At 53.8% G+C, this 12,337-nt stretch overlaps 1 protein-coding gene across 3 annotated transcripts in view; it reads right to left on the minus strand.

Moving 5' to 3' along the window:
• ZBTB16 (zinc finger and BTB domain containing 16) overlaps positions 1 to 12,337 on the minus strand; it is a 180,526-nt gene that overhangs the window by 75,101 nt on the left and 93,088 nt on the right. For all 3 annotated transcript variants that reach the window (XM_040631206.1, XM_040631204.1, XM_040631205.1), the window contains exon 3: positions 10,552 to 10,649. In XM_040631206.1, coding sequence (XP_040487140.1) covers positions 10,552 to 10,649 — 98 coding nt within the window. The remainder of the gene's footprint in view (positions 1 to 10,551; positions 10,650 to 12,337) is intronic.

A 12,337-nucleotide genomic window follows, 5' to 3' on the forward strand; every position in this document is an offset into this window, starting at 1 on the left:
AAAAAACAAATCCATAATGGCCCGAGGCTCCTCTCCAATCTATTTTCTGCTCAGCTGGTTTTAAATGAAGTTATTATGAGTCATTAAAACACCCGCAAGCCAGTGGAAGTCAGCCAATTACAATTTTAAATTTAGCCCGTTCTCTGCCCCATTCTCTTGTTTTCTTCCTCTGCCCACAGAATGCTGCTGCTGGTACTTCTTCCCTCCCTTCCTTTACCCGAAGTGGAAGAGACAGTTTTGAAAATGCAGAGTACTGCACGGCACAGAGAATCATTCACATGAAACTCCAATTATTAAATTAAAAAAATGCAAAACGTCAGCCCCCTCCAAAGTCAACCCATGCCCCCGCTTCGGCCCACTGGATTCCTCAGAAACTCCAGACTCGGCCCTAGAGGGCACAGGGCTATTTTTAAAATGAAAAGGTTCTTCGGTGGGGTCCTGTTGAGAAACATGCCCATCCATCCCACAGAACCGACGTGCTCGGGGCTGAACCCGAGAGGGGGAATCACACCACCAACATTCAAGAATTCATAACCAATGATGAAGTTCAAATGCAGAGGTAACACAGGCTTTGCAATCAAGCATGAATGTCGGTAGAAGTCACTAGATATGATGAGCTCATTTAGTTTTTAAATCTGCAAGGTAATGGTCTGTGTGGGCCCATTACAGCAAAGGAACAATTTTGAGTATTTCATGTAAACGCTTCTTCTCAATCTCTTTTTTCTCACATACACACGCACGCACACACACACACACACAAATGCCCCTGGTTTCTGGGAACTTAACTGCAGCTTTTCGGCACCCTGCAAGGAGTAAATAGAGCCCTTCCCAAAGAATTGTCCCATCCTACTTTCTCCACTGACCCTAACCAACTGGTGAGTCTGGAAGCTCCAAAGAAGGGACTCCCAGAGCCTTATGTATACTTCCCATCACCTCCAGGACCCCTCACCCTTGTGGTTCCTTCCTAGACACACGCACGTGTGTGTGCTCCATAAGAGAACCAGTGCTCTGCCCCAGGCAGACACAACTCTACTGCCCAGGGAAGCGGGAGAACCAAAGCCACAGACCCAAGCAGATGGAGGCACTAGGAAAAGGGTGCTTGTCCTGTCATTTCACGGACAGTCCCTGAAGGCTGGTTCGGAGGCCGGGATGCTCCCGTGGGCTTTGATCTCCCTGGCGGCGCTGAGTGAGTGGGACTTACTCTCCGACCCTACCACCCAGCCGCCTGGAGAAGAGAACGGGGAATCCACAGAACATGAAATCCAGGTCCACTGTGACCAGAGACCATTTATTTACCAAAGGCAGGAGGATTTGTCCTGATCCTCGTGGAATGCAAACGTGAGGCCTGTGACCACGGCTGCCATGTTCTGGGGGCCCCCACAACGGAGCAGATGTCACCCTCCTGGCCTTAGCTTTGACTCTCCCTACTCCACTGCTCCACCTGTGGGGCCCTCAACCAGCCGCTCCTCACGGCCGACCAAAGACGCCTGTGCCCCTGAAGCGAGCAACGCCGAGGGCTTGCTTCACCAGTGCATATACAAAGATAAAATCAAGCTGAAGCCACAGGCCCCACCCTTGCACCAGCCCACTCCCCGGGAAGGGTTCTAGCCCTTAAAATCATCATCTCCTGAGAGACGGCTCCCAAAATTGTGTAAGCGCCAGGCCCCACCAAACCGAGATCTGCCCCCAGAAACACGAACACGTCAGCAACAGGGTGTCCACTTTCTCCACAAACACTTACCGGAAGCCCTCTGTGGGCCAGGCACCACGCCAGGTCACCAGTGCGTGAGGGTGCGCAAACGACACGGTGCCCAGCGGGCACTGCACCCACGTGCCTGGGACAGATCTCTGAGAACGGGCGCCAGCAAGACGTGCTTCTCAGCAGCAACGTCCAATGTGGGCCTCGCAAAAGCAAACCCTGCTCACCCGCTGGCCCATGCTCAGCTCAACCTGAGAAAACATCCAGGGACCCGGGAAGAGCGGAAGAGAAGCCAGAGGAGGCCCCTGCTGCTCCCTGAGAGGCCAGGGAAGGAGCACACAAGGTTCCAGGTTCTGAGAGCACTCTCTGGGCACTTGCTCAGGAGTCCTCCCCAGGCCTTCTTGGCCGGTGGCAAGTGTTGTTCCCCACCCCAACCCCACCCAACTTCCAAGCTAAGAAGTTTTGAGGAGCGAGAGAGAGAAAGACCAACCAAGACAGATGGACACAAAGACAGATGAAGACCTAAGAAGGAACACAGAAAATACAGAGAAGCATCAGGACAGGGCTGAGCCCAACACAGCCGTGAGGACAGGAACAAAGAGATGGAGTGAGAGGAGACTGCGGGGCACGGAAGGGGAGAAGAGAGTCACACTGAAACGGGCCCCTGGCCACCACAGAGAGCCCAGAAGAGGGCGCTGAGAAGGACCGCAGGAAGTAGCTCAGTGGGAACGCAGGCCCACAAAGCGGGCCCAGGCACAGAGGCTGGAGGGCCGGGGTGAGGGCCACGGAGGAGAGCAGTGGCCAACCGCCCACAAAGCTCGATGGGGGGGGGCACATCTGGGAAGCAAAAGGCAGGTGAGAGGGCCCTAGAAATAGGAAAGCAGCATTGCCCCATGCCAACTTCCTCCCCTACCTACAACCCCAGCATCTAGTTATCCTCAGACCAAAGCAAGGGCCAGCAAAACAGCTTAGAATTCAGGAAGGATGGAAGGAGCAGGTAACGGAAAAGGAGAGAGGAGGAGCATAAACGAGACAGACAGGGAGCCCCCACATCCTCCTCTCTAGGGGCATTCACTTCCCCAGGGGAATATCATCGCCCAGCCTGGCTACAAGATCACAGGGTGGTGGGAGGGCGTGCGTGGGGGAGAAACCACCCTATTCTGGGGGCAAAAAAAATCAGAGACAGAGAGAAACACAGAGAGAGAGAGGGAGGGAGAGAGAGAGAAAAAGGTTATTACATAATTTCCACTTTCTTTCCTCCACCCTTAAAGTAATGTTCTATCTGACAGGCTCCTCTCTGAGGGGGGAAAAATGACAAATCGAATCCAAAATTCAACAGCCTGTGTTCTGTTCGGAGAGCACACAGTGTACTGTACAGCCCATAAAACTCCAAACAGCCTCCAGACACTGCTGCAATCGTCCTCCATCAAAACACTTTGTCTTGCATACAAAAATAAGCTACAGCGCCGAACGGAATACAAAATCAGCCCATTACAGTACAGGGAGACTGCTACTTAGCAACGAGGGGGCTCTAAAGCTCAGTGCTCTACAGGAAGCAAAATCTGTCGAGCCTGTTGGGCAAATGATAAACATTAGCAGTATTAAAAAACACAAAAGCCATGTAAATGGATAGACATAATGTGGAAGCGAATTTATAGAATAAATTGGGATGGGGGACTTGAGCAGAGGGGGAGAGGCTGGAATCCAGAGGGGTAGATGCAACGAGCTTCCCAAACCCCTGCTAAGGCACCATATGGAGAGAGAGACATGTGTATTTGGGGGGAGGGATATGTGAACCCCTCTTCACACAGGGGCTGGAGGTGCAGGGGTGGGAGAGACGTGGTACAACACTGTTTAATACAATGACCTGCAATGAACTTTGCGAACTTCCTCTGTGGGGCTGGCCCGACGTGCCGTCTTCGGGGCTGGGGAGCCCAGGCACGCACACCCAGCAGCACCGAGGTGGACAGATGTGGGGCTTTACCTGCCCCTGGGCATCACACCCTGTGCTATCACAGGACCTGTCACTTGCTGTAAACACAACCCCTAGCCGAAAAAAAAAAAAAAACAACAAAAAACAAAAATGAACCCAGACAACAAAACCAAAAGCACCCCATCTGGGCTGGAAAAATCAGTATATTTCATCAGGTAAAGGGGAAAAATACTCTGGCTGTGAATCAGCAGCAGGGTTTCGGATCCCAGCCAAAACAGGAGCTAAAAAGCAAAACCATATTCTTCTGGTCTCCATTTAGGCTCCTGAGGCAGAACGCAAGAAGGGGCGGGGGCGGGGGGCTGGTGAGGAAGGGGGCAGGGGGGAAGAAATGTATTTTTCATCAGCCAGTGTATAATTTATAAACAGCATTAAACAGTTTTTGTTTTCTTTTTCCTCTCTCCCGTGGATGGGCTTGGACAGCAGTCAAGCCTGCATTAATTTCTGCTTTGGGTACAGTGTGTTCTTGGAGGCACATCTGCAAGCGATCATAAACTCTTGAATGCTACAGAACATTCAGACCTGCTCGGTAGGCGGTATGAAGCGATCACCCTGGGGAAAAAGTTCGGGAAGCAGGCCAAATTGAGCTGGACAGAGTGTTCAAGAGCGAGCTGGGGAAAGTGGCTGCTTTTCCCCTCTTCCCCTCTGTCCACACCCCATCACCCACACAGACCGAAGGGAAGGCAGTGGGCCCCCAAGCCGCCCCCGGCTGACCCTCTCTGTGCTCTGCCCCCAGACCTCCCCGGTGTCCGCCTCTGCAGGCGTGTTGAGGGAGGTAAGGGTCCTGAGGAAGTTTCTTCTGGGTCATATCCTGGTTTGGCCCAGTGGCAGAGAGTGAACCTGAAGAACGGACTGGGACATTCACTGGAGAGCAGGCAGAGAGGGGACGAACTGACCACGGGTCAGATCTGCCTGGATCACCCCCAGTCTCGTGCTCAGAGGTGCCAGACGCAAGCAGCAGGTCCTGAGAGGCCACCCTGAAACCCTAAGACGCCTCTCCCATCCTCAGCATGGGGACCACACCTCGCCACCTCAGGGAACTGTCCAGCTACCAGGCTTCCCCCATGTTCCCTGTCTTTGGGAAGAAAGACCCTGAACCCCAAAGCTAAGTGTTCCAAAAAAAAAAAAAAAAAGGAACAAGTACAATCCATAGATCTTTGCCATCTTGTAATTTCTTTCCCTTCCACTGGATCAGGACAGGGGAAAGCACGAGAGAACCAACCTGGTTTCCAGCCCCAACCCCTCCAGTCCTTTTCTTGCCAGACGGATGACCCAGGCCCCCGATGATATGCCCTACCCACCCCATGCTGCCACTGGAATCAGAAAATCCATCGGCCAAAGACCATATTCCTTACGGGGGGCTCTGACATGGGGAAGAGACTGGTATCAGGGGAGATTTCTCAACAGGCATGGCTCACAGCGCCCAGAGAAAGGCAGGAGGGTTGAGTACAGGGGACCGACCCCTGCTAGGACTGGATTCCCAAAGAAAGGCCACCCCTAGCCAGGGCTAGAGGCATGGGCCTATCTACCCTCCAACCATGCCCCAAGATCGTCAGGCACGCCGCTCCTCCAAGGGGGCCTGAGAAATCCTATACTCCAGGCTAGTGTACATCAAAAAACCCACAGTCCATCCTTTCCAAGAAAAAAAAAAAAAAACCCAAGTGTCACTCCCTCATTCAGGCCTTCAGTGGCTCTCCGCTGCTGCAGGTAAAAATGCAGGGCACCTTGCTACCGAGGCCCACAGTCCTGCCTCGTCCCTCCCTTCCAAAGCCTGTCCTCTCTCCCCCCACCCCGACCTAGCCCGCACACCCCAGCTACAATGCATGTCACCATGGTGGCCCGGGTCTCTCCCCTACCAGTTCCTTTCAAAATTCCATTCTTGGCAGGCATTTTAAGTTCTACCACCCTCTAGAAGAGACACCCTCCCCCTGTGAGTTCCTCCTGGTGCTCTGTGCACACTGATGTCTTTGACCGTGACTTTATAATCAAGTCTCTCTCCTACTGGACGTAAGCTCCTTGAGGGCAGGGATATCGTAAGCTCTCTCCAGTGCTAAGTCCACAGAACCTGAGGCACACTCAGCGCTTAGTGAATGTCCACTGGCTGCAAAAATGAATGACACTCCCAGAATAGAGGCAGCCCACAGAAACATGGGAACCTCTAAATAGCATGCAGTCAAGTCAAAAACAGGGGCAAGCCATTCTGGGCATGCTCACTTCTAATCCACCAGGACTGGAGCCAAGCTGTGGGAAATCCTACCTAATGGGAAACCTTACACCAGCAAATCCAGAACCAACCCGAGTCACCGCCTGGGTCTATGGGTTCTGCATGCACATCCCAGAGCAAGGAGTCACCACTTAAATGAGAATAAGGAGTGGCAAGGAGACAGCAGGTGGTAGATGCTTGTGGACCAATCCCCAACAAGGGATGGGGCTGCAAGGGGTGGGGAGGGAGACGTCAGAGTGATCCTAGGACGTGGAGGGGCTCGGATTCCTGCCCTGCTCACTCCACAATCCTGCACCCCCATGTTCTCGTTCTAGAAGGAGTAGCTTTGCAAAGCATCCCAGGTGGTCACTCTTCCCACCTGATCTTCTTTTCCCAAACCCACCCGGGAGAATGCAGGGTGTGGCCAGATCAATCTCATTAGTTAATGAGCTAGGTTATTGTTTGTTAATTTAAACTTATTGTTATCATCAGGTATATCTCATAAACACTTGATTAGTTAATGCATTCAAATCGAAATAAAAACTTCAATTAAACTGAACATTCACTACTACAATTTAGGGTCTTAAAAAAGGGGAAAAAAAGGAAAAAAAAACAGAGAGAGAGAGAGGAAGAGAAAGAAAGAATTGTCTCTAAGAAGGGCCTCCTACAGGGCAAACTTCTAATTAAACAAATTGTCAATTTCAACACAATGAAAACTGATTTAGGAGTGTAAATTTAGTATTCTTGTCACTGAAAATAAAACCTCACATCGTCGGCCTCCTACGGGCTGATTTCCTTGGACAGGGAAGTGCAGAGCACAGGAAGACAACGTGAGAAAGGGGGCTGAGCCCAGAAGGAGAAACAAGCGAGAGCGTCTCATCCTTTCCTAAAGAACATCTCCGCAGATTCAGCATGGCCTGTTCTCAAGCATCGAGAAACTCCTGTCTTGCCTCCTCCTTCACCCCACCCCTACCAGATTAGAAAAAAAAAAAATTAATCGTGTATGATGACAAACTTGGCTCAGCACTCACTGTACACACTGTACCCACAAGGCTGGCTCCCAGCCAGGCCTGGCCCGGTGCCAGGACTACAATAACAAACACAGGCCACGCTAGCCAAGAGGGGGTGGGGGCAGCCAGCTCGCCGAGCAAGGAAGTGAGCGAGGAGCGCAGTTCAGCTCGGCGGAGCAGAAGAAAACAGCAGGAATGTACCTGCCCAAGGGCGGCAACAACATTTAGGGGAAGCCAGGGGCACTGTGACCCACACCCAGAGCCCAGGCTCACTTCTCCAGGACCTGCCCCTTTAAGGAAAAAAAAAAAATGGTCCTCAGGGTTCTGGAGCACCACTTGTTCTTTCAGGCTCCACAGGGCAGCTCCAACCCTTGCTGACAGTCTGTAAAGTGGGTCGGCACTGCCCACCCTCAGGGGCCCTTCTTGCTGTCGGCTCCCAGGAGGGAGCCTTCAAAACCCAGCAGCAAGAAAATCCCTTGCGTCATCTAACCAAGGTCTCCTCTAAAACATCACAGGGTTCTGTGATCGTGCAACTGGGAGAGGAGTCGGAATGTGTAGAATCCTGCTTCTGCCCTTGGCATCCGAGAGAACGCCTGGCACAGCCGGCCCAGCCCTGTAACCCTGACCCCTCTGGGGGCCATCGCTGCTTCTCAGGGGGTGCGAACAGCTCAGGAAGTGGTCTAGCCTCTCTAAGCCCTTGTTGCTATTTTCTTTTCAAGACATCCCAGCACAGGGGTGAGAGGTATGCGGGACAACAGAAAGCAGCCACAGAGAACAGAAGTATCAGAGCGATCTGCAAAGGTGAATTAAAGCATGATTATGACCCTCACACCTCCCCCGTCACCAAATCCTCTTTTCCAAGGGCATTGGCAAGTGCATTTCAGAGAGGCAAGTCACTCAGCACAATCAGACATCAGTGTTGAGTAAGAGAGGTATGGAGGAGAGAGCCTAGGGAGGGACACAAGACCCGGCTCCCAAAGCTGCCGGAGCATCGGATGGAGACCGTAGGACCCAGCAGTGGCATCTCAGCCAGGATGGGAGTGCACGACCTCAGGCAGCGGCTGGCTCCAGAGGGGTGGTGCAAAGCCACTCACCTTGTCTGAACGGGGGCTCTGGGCCCCCCTGCACGTGTGTAAGCAGTGCCTCCCCATCTGCCGTTTCCACTGGCGCCACCAATGCAGCCAAGGCTGGCCCTGGCTGCCCCCCAGTGAGCCCCTGGGAGATGGTCTATACCGTTCCTATTGCAGGAGGGACCCAGCGGGAGACTGGAGCTCCCCTGACACGCTCTCCCAGCTGCACTTGTTCATCTGACCTGTACCTACCGACTCGAGCAACGTGCCAGGCAATGTGCTGCACATACTGCGGACAGACCCTGCCCCCACTAGCTTCCAGTCTATCAGAGGAACTAGGGAGAGGGAAATTCTATTTCCTGAGAGCCGATCATGAGTCAGGCCCGGGCTAAGGGTCTGATGGGAGCCTCACAATATCTCTGAGGGAGGGTTAAGTGCTCCCATCTTACAGATGAGGATATGAAAAAAGCTTATGTTTCTTGCCCAAGACCACATGGTCAGGAGGCAGGTTTCCCAATTTCTATCCCTGACTCCCAAGTAGGGGAGATAAGACAAGTCCATAAATAACCGGAGCACAAAGAGGAAAGACTGTGCCCAGAGCGCTTCAGATAAAGACATACGGACAACCAGAAGAAGATATGACAGCTCCTGGCTGAAGGTGGGGAAAGGTGGAGGATGGCATTCCATAAGGGACCTTAGACAATCTGGCAAGACTAGGGAAGCATTATTCCAAGCAGAGGGAATGGGGTGAACAAAGCCACAGAGCTCAGAAAGCAAGTTGTGTCCGTCTACACAGAGCACAGACCAACAAATAGATGAGTCTGGCTAGAGCGTTGGACTCAAGGAAGGAGTAAGGAAAAGGACGCTCACTGAGCCAAGTTCCGGATTGGGCAAGGAAGCTTTAACCACAGGCTGAGAAGTGCATTACCCGCATGGAGGTGTCCAGCACCACACAGTTAGAGACCACACAGGGCCCACAGCAGGGAGCACATAAAACCTAAGACCCACTCTCTGCACTTGGGGGGTGGCCAAGCTGGCTCGCAGTCAGCTTTGAAACCCCACACTGAACCCCAAACGACCTACAAAACTGAAGGGAAGCAAAAAGATACAAGGTGCATTCTATAAATTGAAAAAAGGGAGTCCATGCGTACCAAGCAGAGGCTAGACACAAGGGGGTTTGGACTCAGGACTCCAGCACAATGTGGGAGAGGTGGGCAGGACGAGGATGGTGCAGGGGAACAAGGTGTAGGAGTGGATGACCCCACGGGGAAGAGGAACGGAACACACAAAGATGTGGGGACAGATTACACATGCTGAGACAGATAGCCACCTCACGGGGCACAACCCCCGGATCTGGAAGGGGGAAGGATGGAAAGAAAGAAGGGATTAGGGAACTTTAGCAGGCGCTATGAAGGCCAGGGAGAGAGCCTTCCATGCCGTGCAGAGCCACACCGACTTTGCAGCAAGACCATGGCGGGCTGAAGCATAAAACACACCAAATAGCATTTGCACGACTGTCTGGGCAATGTGAGGGCAGACCGTGAACAGGCTGCCAGATAGAAGCTTCTGGAGTAAAGTGACGGGAACACGCCCCAGAGTCACAACTTCGGAACTGGGGTGAAAGGTGAGACAGAAGCAGTCAACATTTCCTGAACGCCACCTGTATGCTGGGGTGCGTACTGCAGAAGCCTGTGACATGCTCTGTCACCGGATTCTACGAGCTGGCTAGGTGGCACCTGTACCTCCCCAATGAGGAAACAGGGTTCGGGAGACAGATGCGCCCAAGGTCACACAGGACATACTACAGAGGAGGTCTGAACATCTGCCTAACCCCAAGGCCCATGCGCATTCCGCAGATGCTGGAGGGCTACACGGCCCTCACCTCTCCCCCAGAAAGGGACTCCAAGGTTGGAAGGCAAGAAAATCGGAAGCAAGAGAGCGCTGGCCCCGCAGGGAAGGCTGGAGGCCTCTACAACTGAACCCAGGCGACCCTTGGCCTCAAAGCAGCCCCATCAGATGTCCTTCCCTCCACCAGGAACACCCGGGTAGGCTGGATGTCAGGTGCTTCTCCACTTCCCACGCCTCACGGGGCAGGGCAGCTTTGCCCAAACACAGGCGAAACTCCCCATGGCCACACAACTGACCCCACTAGAAAGGGATAAAACTAACTTGCAAAAGACAGCACGCTGTAACTAGGTCTGTGTTCCAACCTTTCTGTTTCTATTCAGTGAAAGGCTCCTGCATAATGTGAACCCAAGAGTCAGGTTCATGAGACCTCGAGAACCAAATGCCACTACTGTCATGCTGCTGAAACTGTCGTCTACTCTGGAAGGTCCACCACACAGGGCACTGGGTGCCAGCAGTGCTCTGGGAAACCCAAGAGAACAGAAGGATGGGTTCGTGCAGTCACACCATCAGGATGGGCCCTCTGCTCCATGAACCTGGAGGGAGCATCCCTGGGACGTGGTGGCCCAAAGGCCCCGGCTGGCAGCGGGGACATCCGTGCTCTGAGCAGGGATGAGGGCGGACCAGAGGCTGTAGCCTGTGCTCAATGGGCCAGTCAGGGCAGCATCGCCTACCTGAATGAGCCAGTAAGTGCATTCTCAGTCGCAAACTATCCAGGAACCGCTTTCCGCAGAGCTCACACCCGTACGTCTTCATGCCACTGTGCAGCTTCCTGTAGGGAGAGGAGAAGATAGGTTGGGGCTGCTCTGGCTGGCTGGAAGGCAAGCCCACCCACACCTGGGGGCTCTGTAGCCACCCCTCCGGGAGGTGAGCACAAGGGAGGGAGAAGGCAGGCACGGCTGCTGCTCATGGGCATTGATGGAGACATCCCTCTGTGCTCAGATGGCCTAGCGCCCCTCTCCCCATGGCCCGCTGCCAAGGAGGAGTATACTCCTGGGCTTGTCCAAGAGCTAAACAACAGGACACTTCCTACCGCATTACCCACTGGCACAGAGAACAAGGAAAAAAAGCCAGATCCAATTTCAGGGTGAGAAGGAGACATCGGAGAGACATCGCAGGATGGGCACTGGTGAGCCGGCACTGACCACACGTGGAGGCCACCAGGCCTCTGCTTACCTCGGTCACATCAGGCCTCACTGTGCTGCAACCGTGCACGTGCCCCGCTCCCCCGTGACATGGCCAGACTCAGGAGGCCCGCGCCTGTCCCCTTCCTCTCTCGTATCCCCCCTCCCACTGCAGTGACGGGCACATAGTAGGCTCTGAGCCACTGGGGAAGGACTCACTGGCTTCATGGACACATCCCGATGTTCTGAGAACTGCGGTGAGGCCCCAGCATGCACGCCCTTCCCCAGAGTCCCAGTGCTAAGGGTCTTCCCTCTCTTTTTGGCCAGAGGTTGAGCCCCGACAGAAAGAAAGAGTGCACGAAAACTGAGTAACACCATTCTACAAATGTCATTTGGGGCTTTCCGAGTACTCTCGCACACCTATGTCAGCTTCCCAACACTGCAGCTCTGTGAGTTAGGCGTGACACACAGGATCACCCCAGGAAGACAGAGGTCCCACTCATACGTGGCCACAAACCCAGCCTGCAGCAGTGCCCTTATCCCAACTCCGACCTGGCCTTTCCCACCAGGCCCCCTGCTCTGGCAGAGGCCAGCGGTGGAGCTGGGTCAGATCAGGGAGGCAGGCAGGCTAGCGGAGAGCTGGGCCCAGGGAAGAAGGTCTGTGTGCTGTGGGCCGCTGAGGCTCGGAGCTGCTGGCTGGCGTGTGGGCCATCTGGCCCGGAACGCTGACTTTCTTCCCACCCACACTCCTGTTCTCAGGCCCTTACTTGCCACTGCCGGATCCGGGACCCACCTCAACGCCCGTCTCTGTGCCTTGCCCTGAGGAACAGGGCAGGCAATGGCAGCCAGAGGCAGGAGCTGATGGAGGTAGGGCACAATAGAGCCTACGAGGCTCCCTGAGATCTACGACCTATTGCAATCAGACGGTGATGGGCCGAGACCACAGTAGAAGGTTGGAAGATGGCTGGTACGGACGCTGATATAACCCTGGGTGCAGAGAGCAAGTACTCTATATTCAAGCCAGCAGTACCCAGAGCTGAGCCTCGGAGCCCAGGTCACCACAGCTATACCGACCGCCACCACCTTCCAAATCCCGGAATGAGAACCCAGTGGTAAGTCAGAACCACGCGGGCCCCCAGGTGAGCCTCCCGAGTGTCACAGTCTATGGGCCACAGGGGCTTGAAGATCGCATGCCGTGTCCACACGCCCAGGCCCCTTCACGGAACTCTTTCTCAATCACGGTGTTTTGTTTGCTCGTTTTCCCTTTACCTCCTTGCCAAAGGCAACAAATAATTTCTCAATCATACACACACACACACACATACACACACACACA

This window comes from Ursus maritimus, unplaced genomic scaffold (assembly GCF_017311325.1).
Source record: "Ursus maritimus isolate PB19 unplaced genomic scaffold, ASM1731132v1 scaffold_16, whole genome shotgun sequence".
Lineage (NCBI taxonomy): Eukaryota > Metazoa > Chordata > Mammalia > Carnivora > Ursidae > Ursus > Ursus maritimus.